An 18,824-nucleotide genomic window follows, 5' to 3' on the forward strand; every position below is an offset into this window, starting at 1 on the left:
AAAAGACGGATAAAGCCAGTAAAGAGAATTTACATGAAAAAAAAATATCACCTGTGTTAAATGATAATATTTGTTCTATGAGGATGCTAGAACAATATTTGGAGAACAAAAAACCAAACTCATGAAGGATTCATATCATATCATATCATATCATCTCTTCCATTCAGTGGAAATTTATGTTCTCCTGATTTTGTCTATTACATGTATAAAGTATTTTGAATGGGAAAAACACCTCAAAGAGGACATTCATGCGGATCCTGGCTCACAGTTGATGATCTGACTAAATGATCTCAATTAACTAAAGAGGTGTGGAGAAGCACTTCCTGGAGTTGCCATGCACCGACAGGAATAGACTCGGGCGGGACCCATCACCTTCCCCAACACGCAGGGGTGGCGTCGAAAGGTCAGGCCAGACTGGGCTTCGTCAGTGTCGCCAAGAGGGGCAGGAAACGCGGCACGCTGGCCGCGCCCCCACCCTTCGCTGGGAGCCCCTGATTTGGTCCCCCGCAATCTGCCCTCTGCAGCCCGCTCCCCTCCGGGGAAGCGAGCCCAGCCGAGAGCCGGCTGCCCAGCCCCTGAGCAAGATTTAAAACGGGCAAGTTTTGTTCCGGAGACCGCCCCCCCCCCCCGCCCCCCATGACTTTAGCTTCGCTGCCGGGAGGAGAGCCGACCTGCGATTTGGGACTTTGAGGAGCTGGTCTTGAACTTGGTGAGTTTTGCTTTAAGCTCTCTTTGAAATTAAGCTGGGCTTGAAAGTGGGGCGGGGTGAGTCTCTCCCCACCGTCCCACTGCATTCTTAAAACGAACCGCTGTCGCGAAGCTGTATGCTGCAGATTAGAGTTTCCTTCTTTTGTCACTGAGGCCCCCAGAAGCTCGAGGCGTAAGTGGTGTGACAAGAGATCTTTTAAAGTCTAGCCTGCCCTTAGACCTCTTGCTCTGAAAAGGAAAATAAGGTGCTCAGAGAACTGCAACTCAGTGAAAACTTATCTCCCGCAGATGAGTAAACCTTTGCATGTTCTGAACGAATGGATCGCCTGTCTAACAAATTCTACTTCCTAATGCAAACTGTACGGAGACCAGTTGTTTCATATGGAATTAATATATGTGATCAATCGTACCATTTTAAAAAATGCTCTGCATCCCACCGCATCCTAGCAGGGGCCCAGGCCCCTGGTGGGTGGAAATGTAGTCTTCTCTTCCGGATCACTAAATGTGGTAAGTTCTAGCCCGCTCGGCGGGGATAAATCTCAACTCCCCGCCTGGTTTGTTCTTTGTGAGGGGAGACTGACTCCCTCGGTCCGCAGCGGAGGGCTCCGGACCGCCCGGCCTCCGCCCCGCCCCTGCCCGGCCTGGCCGCCTCGCCGCGCCGCGCCTCTCCGCAGGAGCAATTCCCGGGCTGCAGGAGCGGAGACTGGGAGTCTGTTCCGCCTCCTCGGCGAGGTCTCCAGGGCCGAGAGGGGAAGAGAGTCGCGAGGAGGTGAAGGCACGCGCGTTCGCACGGTGGCTCAGGTTGGAATGCGCGCTGGGGCCGGGGAGGCACGGCTGGAGCAGACACTGGTCCGGAGCGCGCCCGGCCCGGCGTCGGGAAGCTGGGACCGCCCTACCCGCCGCGGGTCAGGGCTGCCCGCCGCCCGAGAGCGCGGTGGGGAAGGAGGCGCGTTCCCTCTCCGGAGCGCCTTTGTTTGCTCGGGCCTGCGGGCGGGCGTTTGGCGACCGTGACCCCGGGCCGAGCCTCCGCCCAGGTGCAGCAGGTAAGCTGGGGGGCCCGGAGCTCCGGCGGGGTGAAGTGTCCCGGGGCCGGGCGGGTCCCCTTTCCTCGGAGCTCCCGCGAGGCGGCCGCCGCGCCGCGATGCCGAAACCGGCCGGAGCCGGGAGGAGAACAGCGAGCCCTGCGGGCCTCCGTTTCCGGCTGGTGTCCCCCAACCTTGTAGCCACACCTAGGCTGCAGCGGTGAATTCGGGTAGAAATGCTGTGTCGTGTTGGGAGTTGGGAAACCGCCAGACTAGGGAAGCTTTCGGTGAGTTACTGGCTGGGGAAATGGAGACAAGGAAGTAGGCAGGCGGGGAAACTGGAAAAAGAGACCTCTAAGTGGGGAGGTCTTTGCCACGCTTTCCTTTGACTCTGCTGAATTTTATTTTGCATCCTGAAGTGACAGAGTCAGTTGCTTACTCAGATACCACTTACGTAGGTCCAGAGTAGGAACTTTTCATCCGACTCTGACTACACACCTTATATTTTTCTTTCCCAGTGTTGGTTTTCATAGGTTATGGGTCATGTTAAAGGGACACCAAAGTTGTAATCGCTCCGTGGCTGGTGGTGGCTTGGAGCTAACATTTAGGGTAATTCTCTGATGCAAGTACATCCATTAGAACTGGATTTGTTCCTCTGTGCCTTTATTTTGGGAAACTTTGCCTGGTCCCTATGGGGGAAGGGAGAAGGGTGTGAGAAGCTGAAACTGACCCAGAAAAGGATGATTGAAGGTAGTTGTATTCAGTGGTGGCGCTGAAAAGATCCCATCCTGAACTTTCTGAAAGGGGGATTGGTGATTAGCACCTGAGGTTTTAACTTTCTCAAAAGAAACTTATGGTAGATTTTATATCCTGTGACAGGGTGGGGGAGAGGGGGGAGCTGCTTTTTGGAGTCAACTCTTTTTTTTTTTAAAGAAGATAAATTCAATACCTGAAATGTTTCCATTAAATACTTTAAATGATTCTCCCCTTTCCCTCTCCTTCTCTCTCTCCCATCCCCTCTCCCACAGGCACTCTCCTTGAGTGTTTACTGAGCACCCTCTGAGGAAGAGGGTGACTCAGTCTGACTAATCTCAGCCCTCCAGGTGCTCACTGTGACATCTGAAGATGGGAAAGAGTGTTGTGACAGGGAGAGTTCCAGCTGAAGCTCAGAGAGGCTGTTTCTGACGAAGTGAGAAATGAGGGGTGCTTAGGAGGCATAGATGATATTGCACACAAATGCTTTGACCACACACACGTACACACACCCATGCACAAACACAAACCATCAGAAGGTGGAGAAGAGTTTTCAACATAAAGTGCAGGCTTTAGCAAGGAAAAATGTCACATTATATTTCATTAAAATAGAGATCAAATTTCCCCTTTATAAAAGACTGATTCAAATGAGATTGTAAGAAAAGGAAATAACTTTCAAATTCTCAAATATAGAACAGCTTGAATAATAACTCATGGATTTTGAAATGGGTCATCTTTTAAAATGGGTCACTTTGGCTAGAACCATTGTACTCGGTGACTTTCAAATTGTCAAGGTAGAGTTCTTTCTGAGGACCAACTGCACTAGAGTCTACCTAACAGAACATGCGATGTGGTAGAAAGAAACTGGGAAAAATTCAGAAGGAAATTATTTCTTCTCAAAGTATCAAAATGTATCCTGTCTTTCTGGAATGTTATATATACTCAATTGAATAAATCTTAGCTTTGCATTTTATCGCACATTATACCTTTTTGGGAATATTTCCGTAGCCATTATTTTATTCCATTGTGGAATAATCTTGTGAGGAGATGTATACATTGTATCTATGTTCCAGAAATTGAGGAACAGCAAATTATTACAAGAGCCCTGCTATTAGATATCTCTGCCAGCAAAGATTTAGCCAGAACAGTGTAAACCTAGAATATTTTTCTTACAGTTTGCATATATAAAAGAGATATAAGAATTCATATTTAAAGATAAGCAACTTGATCAGGTGAGATGTAAACTTTGAATAAACAAAAGTGATTTTTTTTTTGCATTTTAATGCTAGAAATTCAGAGGCTGGCTTTGACCAGTAACTTATTTATCTTCCATAGTGAACGTTTTAACACTAGAAGCCAGTTTTTTTTTTTTTTTTTAACAGAAAGGAATGTTCTACCAAGTCTGCAGGCAATAAGCCCCCTAAATTCCAAGTTCAGAGCACTATTACCCAGCTTAAGATTCCCTGAAATTTCATATTTTGTCTCTTTTATTCCTTTTCTACAACTCTTTTGATAACTTTTTGGTTGTGCTCTAAGCAAAGTAAGTTAAAAAGCTGACTCAACTCAGGTTTCCCTCTCCATAATTTACAGGGCCTTACTTTTAGCTGTGTCATTTGAAATGTATTTTTAAGTGCTTGTGGGAACAATACTGTCCTTTCCTGTCAAGCATAATGGAAGACCATGTTCAGTCAATTAGGAATGATACCTCTGTTCTCAGTCACAACAGTATTTGAGATGTATTAGTGGCCCTTAGCAATCAGATCAGTATTTCAAAAAACTCATATCTAATAAATATTTTTAAGAATATTAAGAGTATAGCTCATCACTTTGAAAGGAAAATAACCCATAAAGAATATCAGCCATCTATTAACTAAACCATCATGGTAAAGATGCATCAACAATTTCTAGAGAAAGGAAATTAGCATATATCAAACCCCCGATCTGGACCACATTTTGTCAATAAATCTTCTCAAATGATCCTCAGAAAACACTGTTGGTACAAGGTTTAGAGACAAATCAAGTTCATGTGATTAGTAAATGGAAGCAGCAGAATATAAATTACTTTTGTTCACATTCTAAAACTCTTGATTTTTCTACTCTCTTGCCCCCATCAGGTCCAGATTCAAGGTTGCACCGGAACATTTTCTTACTCTGTTAGGGGATCTACACTGGAAACATCTCTGAAGCCCTCTCAGCATCCCGTCTGTGGCCTACTACACAGTATGTGATAAATTAATATTTGCTGAATGAATTAAATGTAGGTATTACCTACTTTCAGGGCTGTGCAGCATAATGCCTGGGATAGGGCAGGTGCTTAAATGGTAGTTAACTTATAATAAATGTTGATCAGCTGAGACAGAAATGTGTTATAAATATCTCTTATGTTTTAGACCTTTATTTTTTATACTCTGAACCCACAATCAAATGTGTCCAGAACGGGACATATGAACTGCCATTGGACAACAAGCTAATGTGCATAGCTTACATAACAGGTTTATACCAGGTTATATTGTCACCCTATTTTGAAATCACTATTTTTCATATCATAATTTGACCTCAGCTGTGTACAACTCCTCTCCTTTTATCTCATCCAATACTTATTCATTGAATACTTGCTTAAAACATCCTGAGTCCTATACGTTTTACTCTCTTCTCCTTCCCTCCTTCTTACTTTTTTCTTTACCCCCTTCTACCATTTTGAATCTCCACCCTTAAATTCCCCAGTCTTCCTTGTGCAGGAAAGACTTTATGTACCCAAAGGACCCAGACTTACATGGTCACTTTTGCCCATTGTCTAGTGCTACTGAAACTTGAGATGGAAGGTTAGGAAAAGGGTATGTTACAAAGAAAGTAAGAACAAGATCTGGCGAAATGCAGGTGGTAGCAAAACATAAATGACTCCAAACTTCAGACAGTGAAGGAAATCTTTTGCCTTCTTGGGTTGCTTCTCTTGGTTCTGCCCTACCTGCTTCCCTGTCCTCCCATCCTGCTGGGAGCTCCAGGAAGAGCAGCTGTGCCCGTGCCAGGAAAGGCAGGTGAGGAGCTCAGGGACAGGGCTGTAACTGATCAGCTGCTTCTGAGCTGCCACAGGGTCTGGAATTTATGGAGGTTACATGGTTAACCCCATGTCTCAGAGCCTCAGTTTCTTCTTCTGCAAAATGGGGAGATAATTTCTCCCTCATAGGTTGTTGTGAGACTTAAAGAGTTACTATATATGTAAAGCATTCTGAACAGAGCCTGGTGCACAGTAAACACACCAAGTTAGTAACTGTTGCTAGACTGGGCATAAGGAGAAGTTTGTTCCTTAAGTAGGCAAGAATAAAACTGTTAAGAATTGTATTTAAAGAGCAAGCAGCCCTGTCAACCCAAACAAATATGCCTCAAGAATGAATACAGAAGGCCAAGCTTAGAAAAGCAAGTGCTTGACCTTTCTGAGACCCTCTTTATATTTCAGCTTTTTTGTTTGTTTCAAATTCTGTAAAATCAAACTGGTTACTGGGAAATTTTAGCAACTTTTAATATAATTCCTCTGAAATATAATATACTCTATAATCCCTCTGTCACCAGTTTCCTTAGTGCTTATCTTTACTTAGAGCCTGTCTTTACTTGTTTGGTCATTTTGTATTTCCCTGTCTTTATTTTTCCCATAACCAGCAAACAGAAATCGACACCCATGTTTAACTTATAAAGAAACATAAAACTTAGTTTACATAAGTGGGGAGCAATACATTCTATAACCAGCTTTTCCCACTGTCCCATATCCATGCTTGCAGAATTGAAATTTAAAGTCTTCGGACTAACACTGGATCAAGAACTAACTCTTAAAAATGTATTCTTTGTGGAGGGATAACAATTCCAAATGGCTTGTAATCTTTGCCCATGGCTTGAGCTAAAGTTTCATAGCTAGTCACAGCCACAAAACACCTAAAGACAACTGTTGAGTGGAATTTGTCCTCTTTTACAGCCTTATATTGGAAATTTGATTAAAGAATAAGATATAATTGAGAGAATATCTAATTTTTCCCACTTAAAATGTGAGTTGTAAATTCGCATTTCAGGTTGCTTCCTTCCTTCTTGAGCAAATAGAAGGGGAAATAGTGCTAAACAGTAACCAGTTGTGTTTCTCAGCACCAATTACTACAACTAATTTACTAAGAAAAAAAATCTATGAAGATCAAATTATAGCCTTTCCAGTAAATTCAGGGCTTTTTATTCCTGATTTCTTTACCATGGCAGTTTGGCTCCTGAGGATTGATTCTAGCTATATTTAATAGGGAAAAGATGATCAGAACAAGCCAGGAAAAAAAATACTTGGAATGTAGAACAAAATGCAACATAAAGATGGGGAGAGAAAATGTTCTCTTTCTTTCCTTTGAGTTATGCCTGGAAAGGAACCAAAAATTGTGTCTCACATGGGGCTTTAAGTCATGAAAGCTTAAGCGTAAAAGTATCAAGTACTGAGGCTTTTAAAAAAATATCTGTGACTTACTGGAGGAGCATCATTAGTCTGTAGTCATCCTTTTATCACTTTAATATTTTGTGCCCCAAATGACTGCCTCACTTGCCTCTCCCTTACCCTCCCCTGACAGTGGTCAGGGTGCTTTATAGAGGGAATGGAGAGGGCTGGCCAGTCTGGGGAATTCCCGAAGAGGAAGCACATGTGGGATGCGATGGTGAGAATGTGTGTGATGTCTTTTCCTTTCTCTATGAGGCAGGAGGGGAAGTCATTAGCTAAGAGGAGGAGGACAGGCCTTGGGAGAGGGGGGAAGATGTAGCATGGCTGGTGAAGAGCCTGGGAGAGGGAGAGGGTCCAGGACAAGTGGAGGACGGCCACACAGCCCTGAGTACTCTGCCCACAGCTGGATATCGCCATTTGTGGTGATGCTGTCTGCCAGGTGCGTTATGTTTCTCCAGCAGCCCGCAGGTGTTGTAGAGAAGACAGGAATGACCCAAGGTCTGGGGTTGCTGGGGTGGAAGGCCAGGAACCGGGGAGAGGAGGGCAAAGGTGCCAGGTGATCCTGCATCTGAGACAGGGAGGCAGGTAGAAGAAAGGTCAGGAGATGGCTGGCTGGACCCGGGGTGTTAGGGGGCAGGCGGGAGGCGCAGAGGATTCCAGATGAATATTTAGAGGTTGTGGCTGAAGAGAGAGTGGACTGGAATTTGAAATTTCAGAAGAAATGCAGTTCTAAGTGAAGCCACATAAATGACTTTCTTGCTGGTGAGTTGTCTTGAGTGCGTGGGAAGTAACGTGAACAAAATGGCACCTACACCATAAAACAAGGGTTCCTTAGGCTTCTGAGGGTTGTATGTCTACTGAGTAAGATGTAGAAGTATAGTTTCCCCAAGATTGGATGTTGTTAATATATTACAATGATGGCCAGAAACAGTGGTCAAGAAACAAAGGAGTGGACACAACAATATATGCATTTTTGAATTCAAACCCACTGGTTTCTCTAGTTAACATTACTCAGCCTTCAGGTCTAGATTCGGTGCTGCTTCTCCTCCTGGAAGATGCCTTCCCTAACTCCACCCAACCCCACCTTGAGAGCCCCCTGTGCTCCCAGCACAGCTCTCACTGTTTGCTCCACGTCTGTCTTCCCACTCGAGCGCCAGGACTAGCCTTTATGTCCTGCCTTCCGACTGTCTCCATCTTAATTTTCTTTGTTACCCCATCTTAATTTTCTGATGAACCAGCCCTTTAAGATAGTTCCTGTTTCTTTGACTCCTCCCTCTTCTTCCCCAGAGTTTACTGTTCCAGGCCTCTGCTCAGCTCCCACACTGGAGAGCTCACCCATGTTCATAGCCTCCATCGTCTCTACACGCAGGGTGCCCACCGGACCTTCAGTCCTGTCTGCCTCCAGGCTCAGATTACCTACTGGACTTCTCTACCTGCTGTCTCTCCAACATCTCAGTCAACACAGCCTAAAACCAAACATGTCCCCTCCTCACTCCTAACTCAGGAGACCAGTTTTCCCTCTTTTGTCAGGAATGCTTGAAACTAGGTTTCTCTCTTCTCCTTTACTCCTTTACTTGTCACTCATCACGTACCACTGGGGTTTTGTTTTTCTTGAGAGGGTCTTCTTTATTCCTTCCTTCCCTCCCCACTTCTACCATCCTAGACTAGACCCTCCTTTCCTCATTCTGCTTCAGTACGAGGCCCTGATATAACCAGTGTCCGATCTCCAGGCATCCTGCATCCATCCTGTGTACCATTGCCAGATTTTTGCATAAAGTTTAATAAATATTGAAAAGGGAGTTATCACTAAAAACAAAAAGGGAAACTTCTGGGACTTGCTGCCCTGGGCACTCACTGGCTTCTCTGCCTTATTTTCAAGGTTCTCCATAAGTACAACCCAACCTCCTGCTTTCAAACACATGCCTGTTTCTCAAGTATTTGTCATATTGTGTTTCTTTCCTTTCTTGTCTGAAACAGACTGCTTGTCCTTCTGCAGCCACCTAAATCCTGTTCATCCTCAGGCCCTTCTGATCCAACTGTCACTGATCTCTACTCCTGGGGACACTCCTATTGTGCCTGGAGTTGGTATGACCCAGATTAGTGCCAACACACTGTCTGTACCTTACTGTGACATCCCCGTTGTTGTCTGGGGGAACTGTGTTTTCACATGGGCACCATGAGTCTTGTCTCAACTAGATTGTAGGTGCTTTCAGAGCAGAGACCAGAAAATACGACTTCATGACTCCCACTGTGCCTGGCATATTTCCATAGCAAATACTCACACACTTATAGGATTAATTGAAACACTGGACACTGAGGTTGTTTAACTTGAACTTAAAACGCCGACCTCATCATCTTGATTAAAATGTCAAAATTTACAGCAGATTTTGTGTAATATTTTAGGATCACAAAAGTAGACTCAACAAAGAAATGGGTTGAGAGCAGGAGTGAAGTAGAAGAAAATCAGGGTTCATTTTGGGAAACTTGTAGCCTCTAGATGCACTAATTATTTTGTTTTTGTTCTTTTTAATCAGAAAAGTTTAAAGAGCTCTCTCGTGAAGAAATATTCTTGAGTGGCTGAGGGGCACAGCTCCCATACTGAAAAGTATTTGGGGTGGGGTCTGCTACCTTCTTTTCTGATGTTCCTACTCAACTTGTGTTCTTATTCTTCTGACTACTTCTATTAGGAAAGAAAATACTAAGAATATCTGTTCCTTCTCAATCCAGATAGAAGCAAACCCAAGTTATATTCCAAATATTTGCATATTTTCCTCTAACCAGCTCTTTGTCCTGTTTTCTCTCAGCAGGCTCTGAAGTCATCTATAATTTTTATATCCCCTCCGTAACAATACTTTGATCCTTGCCCCCAGCTTGCAGATTAAGTCACCACAGCAGAGTGCAGTGAGGGGTGCCCGAGGTTATACAATAAATCTGGCCCCAAACCCGGTAGCCTTGGTTCCAACCGGTTGATTGGTCGCCCAGCCGCACTGCAGGCACAAAGGAAGCTGCACCCACAGCATTCAGTTGTGGATGGTTGCTGAGCTCACATTCATTATTGGGATTGCTTTGTTTCCTGTTAGGCCTAGCATTTTCTTTCTCCAGGTCAGGCAGGCCTGTGGGCTTCTCTATAGCCCCCAACCCAGCACTTTGAATACAGAAGCTAGAGGATGTGCTTTAGAGAAGCTTTATGACTGTGTGAACCAGAGGGTGGGCCTTGATTGCCTGTGTGTGGTCTCCATCAGCAAAGCCAGGGCTGGGGCAATGTTATTTCGTTGTAACAAATGAATATAGACCATGGAGGTGTTTTTGCTTTTGGTTGGAAAAGGCCGCACTAGTGACTAAGTTCACTTTGGAGGAGTTGGGGTGTTCTTTTGTTATAAGAGAAGCTGGGTCCTCTAAAAGAGCTGTTTACCGTTCCTAGGTCTTCCCCTCATCACATCAACACTGTCGGGGAGACTTGGTTATGACTGATGTAAACAGTGGCTCCAACAATTCAAGCAGCTGCGGGTGGAGAAACCGTGTCTTAGAACTTCACACACTGTGCTGAGCTTAAAGAAGTAGCGTGAGTTGTTGGCTTTGTGACAAGTTCTTTGTCATTTTAAGAAAAGAGTTGTGACTCTTAGTGGCCAATTGGGAACAATTGAAGAAATGTAGGAAAATGAGGTAAATAACATACATGGCGGGGTAGGGAGGGGACAAAACGAATGTTATGGGCTGGCTGCTTGGCTGTAGTAGCAACGTTAGCAGCAACACTCCACCCGGATGAGTAATAGACCCCATTCATGGGAGAGAGACTAGGGCCCCTGTGAGCGCAGTGTGCGAGTGGGTGCTGGCGGAGTTGGGCTGGTGGGCTGATGGTCTAGCAAGAAGCTCCGGGTTGTCAACAACTGTTAATAGGTGCAAAGCAAGCTGCCCTTGGAACATACTACTGAGTGCAGCTGCTCAGAAATGGGAAGCTAGTTTTGCCTGTGGTTCCAAAGGTTACTCTCCTCTTTGTTTCCTTCCCGGGGTCTCTTGGAATAGAAACAGCAGATTAGTTTCAATTGAGGATTTTCTTAGAATTCTTAAACACTTATGCTGTCTTAAAATCTGCCGTTAGGGATTCCCTGTTACTTCGCATTAAGCCTCCAGTTCCTTCAGTATGTATCGTGGAAGAAGCAGAAGGGGGTTTTGGCCTTCAGAGATGGACCTTATCTAAGTGAGCACTGTTAAGACGGAAAGGAAGTGCCCCACTCCCCCCAAGCCAGTGAAAGTGATTGTGCAAAGTGTAGGCAGATGCCGTCATCAGAAATGGTTGCTTCCTGCTGTCCTTCACCCAACCCTAGAGCATTCGGTCCGCCATGACCAGCCAAACTAAGGGGGAAATTACCAATGTTGATCTAGCCCTTACAATAGTATTCCTCACCTTTTTTGACAGTAAAGCACAATAAAAATGCATTTTACTTTACAACCCTAAAGGTATATACACACAGCACTTAAAGTTTCACAAAACAATACTTATACTTACTACTTTCAATGCACTCTGCCATTCTCTATTCTGTTCTTCCTTTTTCTTTTCTTTCTTTCTTTTTTTTTTTTAAAGCTGTTTGTGGCTTCCTCAGTGGTGCTAACAGTTTAAAAATCTCTACCCTTGGGGATAAGATGTTACCTGTGCTGATTATCTCTAGACAAAGTCTCACTGAGGCTTGGTTCTAATCTCCTGTCCTCCTTGGACTTTTCGCATGCTTGGCTTTTGCAGTTATCACCCTCATGTAGAGTAATCCTGGGGGGATGTGAAAGGCCTGAAGTCAAGAAGGAATTCCCACAGCCCAGGTTAGGCCGGTACTGCCTGGTGCTCTCAGTGTGTGCAACTGGTTTTTTATCAGGGGCAAAGGGTAGGGGACTTAAGGATGAGGTCTTTGGGCACAAAAGCAAAGCCCTTGCCCTGGGGCTTGTGATGTGGGCTCAGCTACTCCACCAGTCTGGACATCCTGGAATCTGCGTTGTCCTTTCCCTGTCAGTCTGTTGAAAGCCCAGGAGACTGATGTGTCAAGCCTGAGGGGAGAGCCTGCTTCTCCAGGCAAAAGGTTGCGTCTTAACTGTGGTAAGCACTGGGGACAGAATCCTCGAGGACGGGTGGTGCTGTCTCCTAGTGGTAGGAGGAAAGGGAGGACACGTGGCAGGCAGTGGTGGCGGGGGCCTCATCTGAGGTGGTACCTGCCTGGGCATCCTGACCCCAGTTCTTCCCAAGTGACCAGCTGTTTGAGTGACAGGTGGCTCCACCCCCAGCATAGTTCTTTGCACCAGCGTTCAGAGAACGCCTACTAGGTATCAGGCACTGACATGGATGCTGAGGTAGGGTATCTACAACAAGGCATCTGTCTCGTGCCTTGGGTCAGAGTTCACAGTGTAATTGGGCAGAGGCAGTTAAATAAAAATCTCAGTACAAGAAGATGGATGTTAGAAGGTGTTGTGGCTGCAATAGCCAGGAAGGACATGGAAGCAACCTAAATGTCCATCAATAGATGAGTGGATAAAGGAGATGTTGTACATATATACAATGGAATATTACTCAGCCACAAAAAGAATGAAATAATGCCATTTGCAGCAACATGGACAGACCTAGAGATTGTCATCCTGAGTGAAGTAAGTCAGAGGAAGACAAATATCATATAATATCACTTACATGTGGAATCTAAAAAAATGGTACAAATGAACTTACTTACAAAACAGAAATGGAGTCACAGATGTAGAAAACAAACTTATGGTTAGCAGGGGGGAAAGAGGGGGAGGGATAAATTGGGAGATTGGGATTGACATATACACACTACTATATATAAAATACATAACTAATAAGAACCTTCTGTATAGCACAGGGAACTCTTAGTCAATACTCTGTAATGACCTATATGGGAAAAGAATCTAAAAGAGTGGATATATGTGTATGTATAACTGACTCATTACTGTATAGCAGAAACTAACACAACATTGTAAATCAACTATACTCCAATAAAAATTTTTGAAAAAAAAGAAGGTGTTATGGCAGTACAGGTAAGAGCAGGGGGCCCAATTTAGACTTCCCAGAGGCGGATGCCTGTAGAATTTAGTTAGGACTAGTAGACTTCCTTTAGCAAGGGGAGTGGGGGCTAACAGGCCACAGGACTGCTGGTGCAAAGGCTGGTGTGTGTGAAATAGCAAGGGTGTCTGAGCTTTCAGCCAGTAATTTGGTATTGTCAACTAGTGGAGAGCATCTAAAGGGGTTTCAAGAGCTCAGGTAGTCTCACGGTTAGATCTGAGTTTTAGAAAGGTCACTCTGTGGGGAGGTTGGGTTGGCCAGAGATCTTTCAGTCAGCTGTACTGGTCTGGCTGAGAAGTGAAGATGACATGAAAGGGTGAAGAGACGTTTAGAAGAAGAAATTCACATGATTAAATAATTAGATATGGAAGAGGAGGGAAAGGAGGACTTTCAGATTTCTGGCACAGACACATGAAGTGCAGTCAGACACAAAGAAAAAATGGAAACAGATTTTAGGGGAGAAGACAGTAGAAATGGCATTTGAGTACCCCTATGTGCAGGTAATTATTATCTATCTACCTTCCTCTATCTATACATCTATGTATGTTCCCATTTAATCAATATTCCCATTTAAGACTTCAAATTAAGCAGTGTTATTAGAATTTTTTAGATTTCTGGGTTAGATGCATGATAAAGTACAACGTACAGTAAGTGGCTGAGCCAGCACTGGTGTTCAAATTGCCTGACTACAAAGACAGTGCTTGTTGGTTATAATCCTGTGGCTTCCCAGTTTTGAACATGTTAAATTTGAGGTGCCTGTGGAGTTTCCAAATGGAAAAGTACAGAAAGAAGATGACTGTACAGAAAAGTCACTTTGGTTAGAGAGAGTTTGGACTATGCTTTTGAGAAGCATATCTCAACTCCTTGAGTATGAACCTTGATTTGAAAAAAAAAAAAAAAACTTACTCCTATTCCTGCCTTGTCTGGGGCAAGCTTTAATGGATTTTTACTATTAGGAACTTCCTTTTCATTCAGGATTGTTCCCTGAACTATATAGCTGCTTTCATCCTGACTATATTCCAAGTCAATAGATTCATCGATACACCCATTTGAGAAATTTGAACTTTACGTATATAAGATGATAGACATACTGGATGCTTTTTTTTTTTTTTTTAAGGTTGAGAAGAGAAAAGGGTCTCTGTATTCTGAATGAGAAGATGGTAGAGAGTGGTTCTTTCCCTTTCCCTGGATTCCCCTGAAAAAATAAACAGCGGTATGCCTCCACTCAACACCAGCTGCCCCATCACCTTTTGTCCAGATCAGTCAGGTTACATATTGTTTTTAAGGAATTAAGAGTAGTCTGTTTCTTTTTGGTAACTCAGTAACCTATTCACTTGTCATTTTTTCTCTTCCTAAATCTAATAGGTTGCACTTAACTTTCACAAAAAGGAGTACACAGAATAGCTGCGTAAGGCCAATCCCGAACTTAATGAAGGATGTCAGAGTGGGAGCATTCTGATGTACCAGTGTCCTCATTCTGCAATGTGTTCCGTTTTCTCCCCTTTCCGAAAAAAATGGTATTAAAATATTTTGTGAAATAAGAAGCTCCTTTTACATTTTTAATGACGAACATGGACATCTGTTCTACAGAATACAAAGTCCTATGGTCTTGAAGAAGGAAGCACCCATTTAAAACTGACCCTAAATGAAAACAGACCTGAATGGACGTCAGAATGTTTGTTAGTGGCAGGAGAGTAAAAAAATGGCAATTTATTCAGTTATTTGCCACTTGTTTTGTGCTAAGCCTCATGTTCTTCTGGATATCGATCGATAACCACATCGTGAGCCATATGAAGTCCTACTCTTACAGATACCTCATAAATAGCTACGACTTTGTGAATGATAGCCTGTCTCTGAAGCACAGCGAGGATGGGGCTCCTCGCTACCAGTACTTGATTAACCATGAGGAGAAGTGTCAAACACAAGACGTCCTGCTCTTACTGTTTGTAAAGACTGCTCCTGAAAACTACAATCGCCGTTCTGCCATTAGGAAAACATGGGGCAATGAGAAGTATGTTCGCTCTCAACTTAACGCCAACATTAAAACACTGTTTGTCTTAGGAACACCTTCTGACCCACTGACAAGAGAAAGACTTCAAAGAAGACTGGTTTGGGAAGATCAGATGTACAATGATATAATTCAGCAAGCCTTTGCTGATTCTTTCTATAATCTTACTCTTAAATTTCTTCTGCAGTTCAGTTGGGCAAATAGCTTTTGTCCACATGCCAAATTCCTTATGACTGCTGATGATGACATATTTATTCACATGCCAAATCTTATTGAATACCTTCAAAGTTTAGAACGAATTGGTGTTCAAGACTTTTGGATTGGTCGTGTTCATCGTGGTGCCCCTCCCGTCAGAGACAAAAGCAGCAAATACTATGTCTCCTATGAAATGTACCAGTGGCCGGCTTACCCTGACTATACTGCAGGAGCCGCCTACGTGATCTCTGGTGATGTAGCTGCCAAAGTCTATGAGGCATCACAGACACTTAACTCTAGTCTTTACATAGACGATGTGTTCATGGGCCTCTGTGCCAATAAAATAGGGATAGTACCACAATACCATGTGTTTTTCTCCGGGGAAGGTAAAACTCCTTATCATCCCTGCATCTATGAAAAAATGATGACATCTCATGGGCATGTAGAAGACCTTCAGGACCTTTGGAAGGATGCCACAGACCCAAGAGTAAAAATGATTTCAAAAGGTTTCTTTGGTCAAATATACTGCAGAATAATTAAGATAGTCCTCCTTTGCAAACTGACCTATGTGGATACGTATCCGTGTAGGGCTGCCTTTGCCTAATAGTACTTGAATGTTGTATGTTTTCACTGTCACTGAGCCAGACGTGGATGAAAAACCTTTAAATGTTTGTCTATACCATAAGTGAAATGAATATGAAGAACAAAGAAATATTTTGAAGGTCCAGTCTATCAGAATGTTTCTTTGATTCTAGAAGCCCTTCAATATAACTTGTCTACTTCATTGCCTAAATTCATATTAAGGAATTTATACTTAGACAAGGTTTATGAAAACAAAGCTAAAGGGAATTTCAGGTTCTCAGTACCACGTTGTATATTAGAGGTGTAGAGAAGTTATTAAGGTGCCTAGGTGTTAGAATAACTGCTTTTGGAAAATTCCAAGTAAGTGTATAGTACAACATTTCAAAGAAATGGATATATTGTTAGACCAGGTATACAAGTTTATTTTGATTAAAGAGCACTTGATGGAGTTTGTGGGGGCAGGAGAGGATTGGCATAGAAGAAAGTACATGAATCTGGTAAAAGAAAGTTTCCTCTTCTTCAGAGGAGATTTAGGAAAATGTACACAATTTCTTTATAAACTGCCAAATCACTTACTGTCACATCCATGTAGCTATTTTACCTGCATAGTGTTGGAGTCATTTTAAATACATTCATATCTTTTTTTCAAAGTTTAATGTGAAATTTCAGAAGTCATTAGCTCTGCCCTAACTAGTACTTTATTATGGTTCTTTTTGATTATTAGAAAATGACACAAAACACGGACAGTGTCTTACTCATGGGGTCCTTCTCTAGAGAGAAATCATTGTTAATTCAAATAAGCTGATTTTATTTTAATGAATTTTTCAACTGGTTTTTAAATATTCAATATGGGTCTGTTTTTAAGGCAGCTATTTGAATGTAGTTTACATAGAGGAATATAATAATGAAGAAGAATTCAAAAGGAAAGATAGAACATTAAAAGCCTCTTTTCTCCATAATTTATAAAATAAAAGTTTTAGTGTCTAAATTGTATTGATGACTAAAATTAGCCCACCCCTCTCCAACAGGGTCTCATAAACCACAGTACTTTGTTCTGAGTTCAGCTTTTAAAATTGAGAGTCTTAAACATCAAATCGAAGCTGTAGTATTTTAAAAAAAAATCTACTCTTTCATCACAACAACTGTCAGAGGTTATCTTCAACTTATAAATATTTCCAACTTCAAAGCAGAATGAAAGTGATAGAAGAGTCACCAGAATGAGATTTAAAGCATTTGTAAAGCTGTATGTTTCTTGTAATCAAAGAGATGTGGCTGAATTCCAATAGCGCGTTACATTTATTTTACAGAAGCAGGATAAAAATGTGGGTATGATGCAAACAACCTCCCCTCACTACAGAAAGAACTAGGTGATGCCTGTTGTTAGGGGGATTATGTGAAAGCCAAAACAGGGACTTCAGCAAAAGCAGCTGAACTGATTATAAACCCTTTGTCTGCAGAGGCTCCTGTTAGGGAAAACTAAGATGTATCACTTAAAAAGATGTCTGAAACATGCAAAAAAAAACTAAAAAGGAATTCTCAGTATACACAACTGGATGATGATATGTATAATTTGTTGCAGGTAGCTTCTCAATGTTTACAGAAATTTTTTTGTTAATTTTTTTCTATTTTGAAAATTGAAGCTTGTTTACATTGATTGCTCAGATAATTAAAAAATTTTAACTCATGTCAAAACTATGGTATCAAACATTCTAGTCTGTAGTTACTTTCAGAGTAGGTTCAGGGTTTTTAGATCATTACAGTTTAAATTTTCTGACCAATTTAAAAAACTGTAGAGAACAAAAGCGCATTTTGACAAAGCAGGTTTATAATTAATTTTTATTAGTTGATCCTTTAATAACCATTTGCCTTTTGGCCATATATGTGCCCTGTGTATCTATACTTGTAACTGTTTAAATTTGCCATTGGTTGAAAACATCAGTGTCTCTCTGGCCATCAAAATGATCTTGTTTACAGCAATACTTTTGTGAAACAGTTATTTATTTGTGAAAGAGCTCCCCTCAATTGTGCTCCTCTTTTTATTTTTGCTTAAAATAGAATGAAACAGTTAAATATGAAGGAAATATGAAGGCACTTCCTTTTTTAATAAGAAGGAAATTGCTAGACTCTTCCTTCATCAGATTTAAAGTACTGAGAAGAATAATTGTAAATAAAGGATTCCAACCTTTTAAAAAGGAAGGAAAAAACTTTTTGGTGCTCCAGTGCAAGGCTGTCTTTTAAAAATCATCAATAAAGGGAAAATAAACTCTTAGCCTGGATGGCCAATTGATAGTTATACACAGTGTTATTGCTAAAAACTTTTTACCTCTTGGTTGGTTTGCGTCTTTTTTCCATATTATTAATTTTATACCAAAATGTTAAATATTTATATTATTTGAATTTTGCTCTTATATGGCAAAATAGAGGGTTTTTAAAAATAAATCTATGATTTCCAATAAACAACTTGAAAATTGTCAACAGATGTGTATTTTCGCAAAGATTTTTAAACTCCTGTGTGAACACCATTTGTTTATATAATCAACTAGTTCTGTTTAATGTCAGAGAGGTCTGTAGTACATGATCGTAATCCTATTCCCTGTTCAGACTTGCTGCTGTGCCCACGATAGAGGATTATTGTGTCCTCTGCATTGTGGAGCCATCTAAAGTGCTTCTTTTGTTTGTTGAAAGATTTATGCTGGAATGTCTAAGTGGGGGAATTCTTCTTTCCTAATAGATTGTTCAGGAAAAGATGAAATAAGAACCTATCTATAGCCATAGTGCCTTAAGACACCATTTGAAAGGTCATATTTTCCTTTTATTTGATATCGTTAGCTATCCAACAGTTGATTCAAATTTAGCCCTAGTCTCTTAACATTAGGAATATTCTTAGGCCTGCTCTGCAGTGTTTGGTGTTTCAGTATATCTGTACATAGTATGTGCTCATCTGCTTTTCACCTGATTCTGGCTTGATTCTTCACATAGTACATGGTGTGATTCAATCTATATATTTTTCAAAACTTGGAAGCCTCTGAATTATTTGGTTGTAGT

General features: G+C 42.1%; 2 protein-coding genes across 28 annotated transcripts in view; one reads left to right on the forward strand and one right to left on the reverse strand.

The window, feature by feature from the left end:
* MCF2L2 (MCF.2 cell line derived transforming sequence-like 2) overlaps positions 1-18,824 on the reverse strand; it is a 249,321-nt gene that overhangs the window by 67,689 nt on the left and 162,808 nt on the right. The gene's annotated exons all lie outside the window — the stretch shown is intronic.
* On the forward strand, positions 383-18,248 carry B3GNT5 (UDP-GlcNAc:betaGal beta-1,3-N-acetylglucosaminyltransferase 5). 25 transcript variants are annotated; one of them, XM_057545108.1, is made up of 6 exons: positions 1,229-1,751; positions 2,826-2,919; positions 4,598-4,703; positions 10,361-10,501; positions 14,112-14,261; positions 14,360-18,248. In XM_057545108.1, the coding sequence occupies exon 6, from the start codon at positions 14,656-14,658 to the stop codon at positions 15,799-15,801; it is 1,146 nt and encodes a 381-aa protein (XP_057401091.1). In that variant the 5' UTR covers positions 1,229-1,751; positions 2,826-2,919; positions 4,598-4,703; positions 10,361-10,501; positions 14,112-14,261; positions 14,360-14,655; the 3' UTR covers positions 15,802-18,248. The 25 variants fall into 25 exon arrangements, with proteins under 25 accessions (XP_057401096.1, XP_057401107.1, XP_057401105.1 ...); XM_057545113.1 differs by lacking the exons at positions 1,229-1,751; positions 10,361-10,501; positions 14,112-14,261 and adding exons at positions 383-709; positions 997-1,215; XM_057545120.1 differs by lacking the exons at positions 1,229-1,751; positions 2,826-2,919 and adding an exon at positions 765-1,215.

Source organism: Balaenoptera acutorostrata, chromosome 4, assembly GCF_949987535.1.
Source record: "Balaenoptera acutorostrata chromosome 4, mBalAcu1.1, whole genome shotgun sequence".
Classification (NCBI taxonomy): domain Eukaryota; kingdom Metazoa; phylum Chordata; class Mammalia; order Artiodactyla; family Balaenopteridae; genus Balaenoptera; species Balaenoptera acutorostrata.

Excerpts from the sequence above, each read along its gene's own strand:
- B3GNT5 (XM_057545113.1), top strand. The coding sequence starts at position 14,656 with ATGGACGTCAGAATGTTTGTTAGTGGCAGGAGAGTAAAAAAATGGCAA.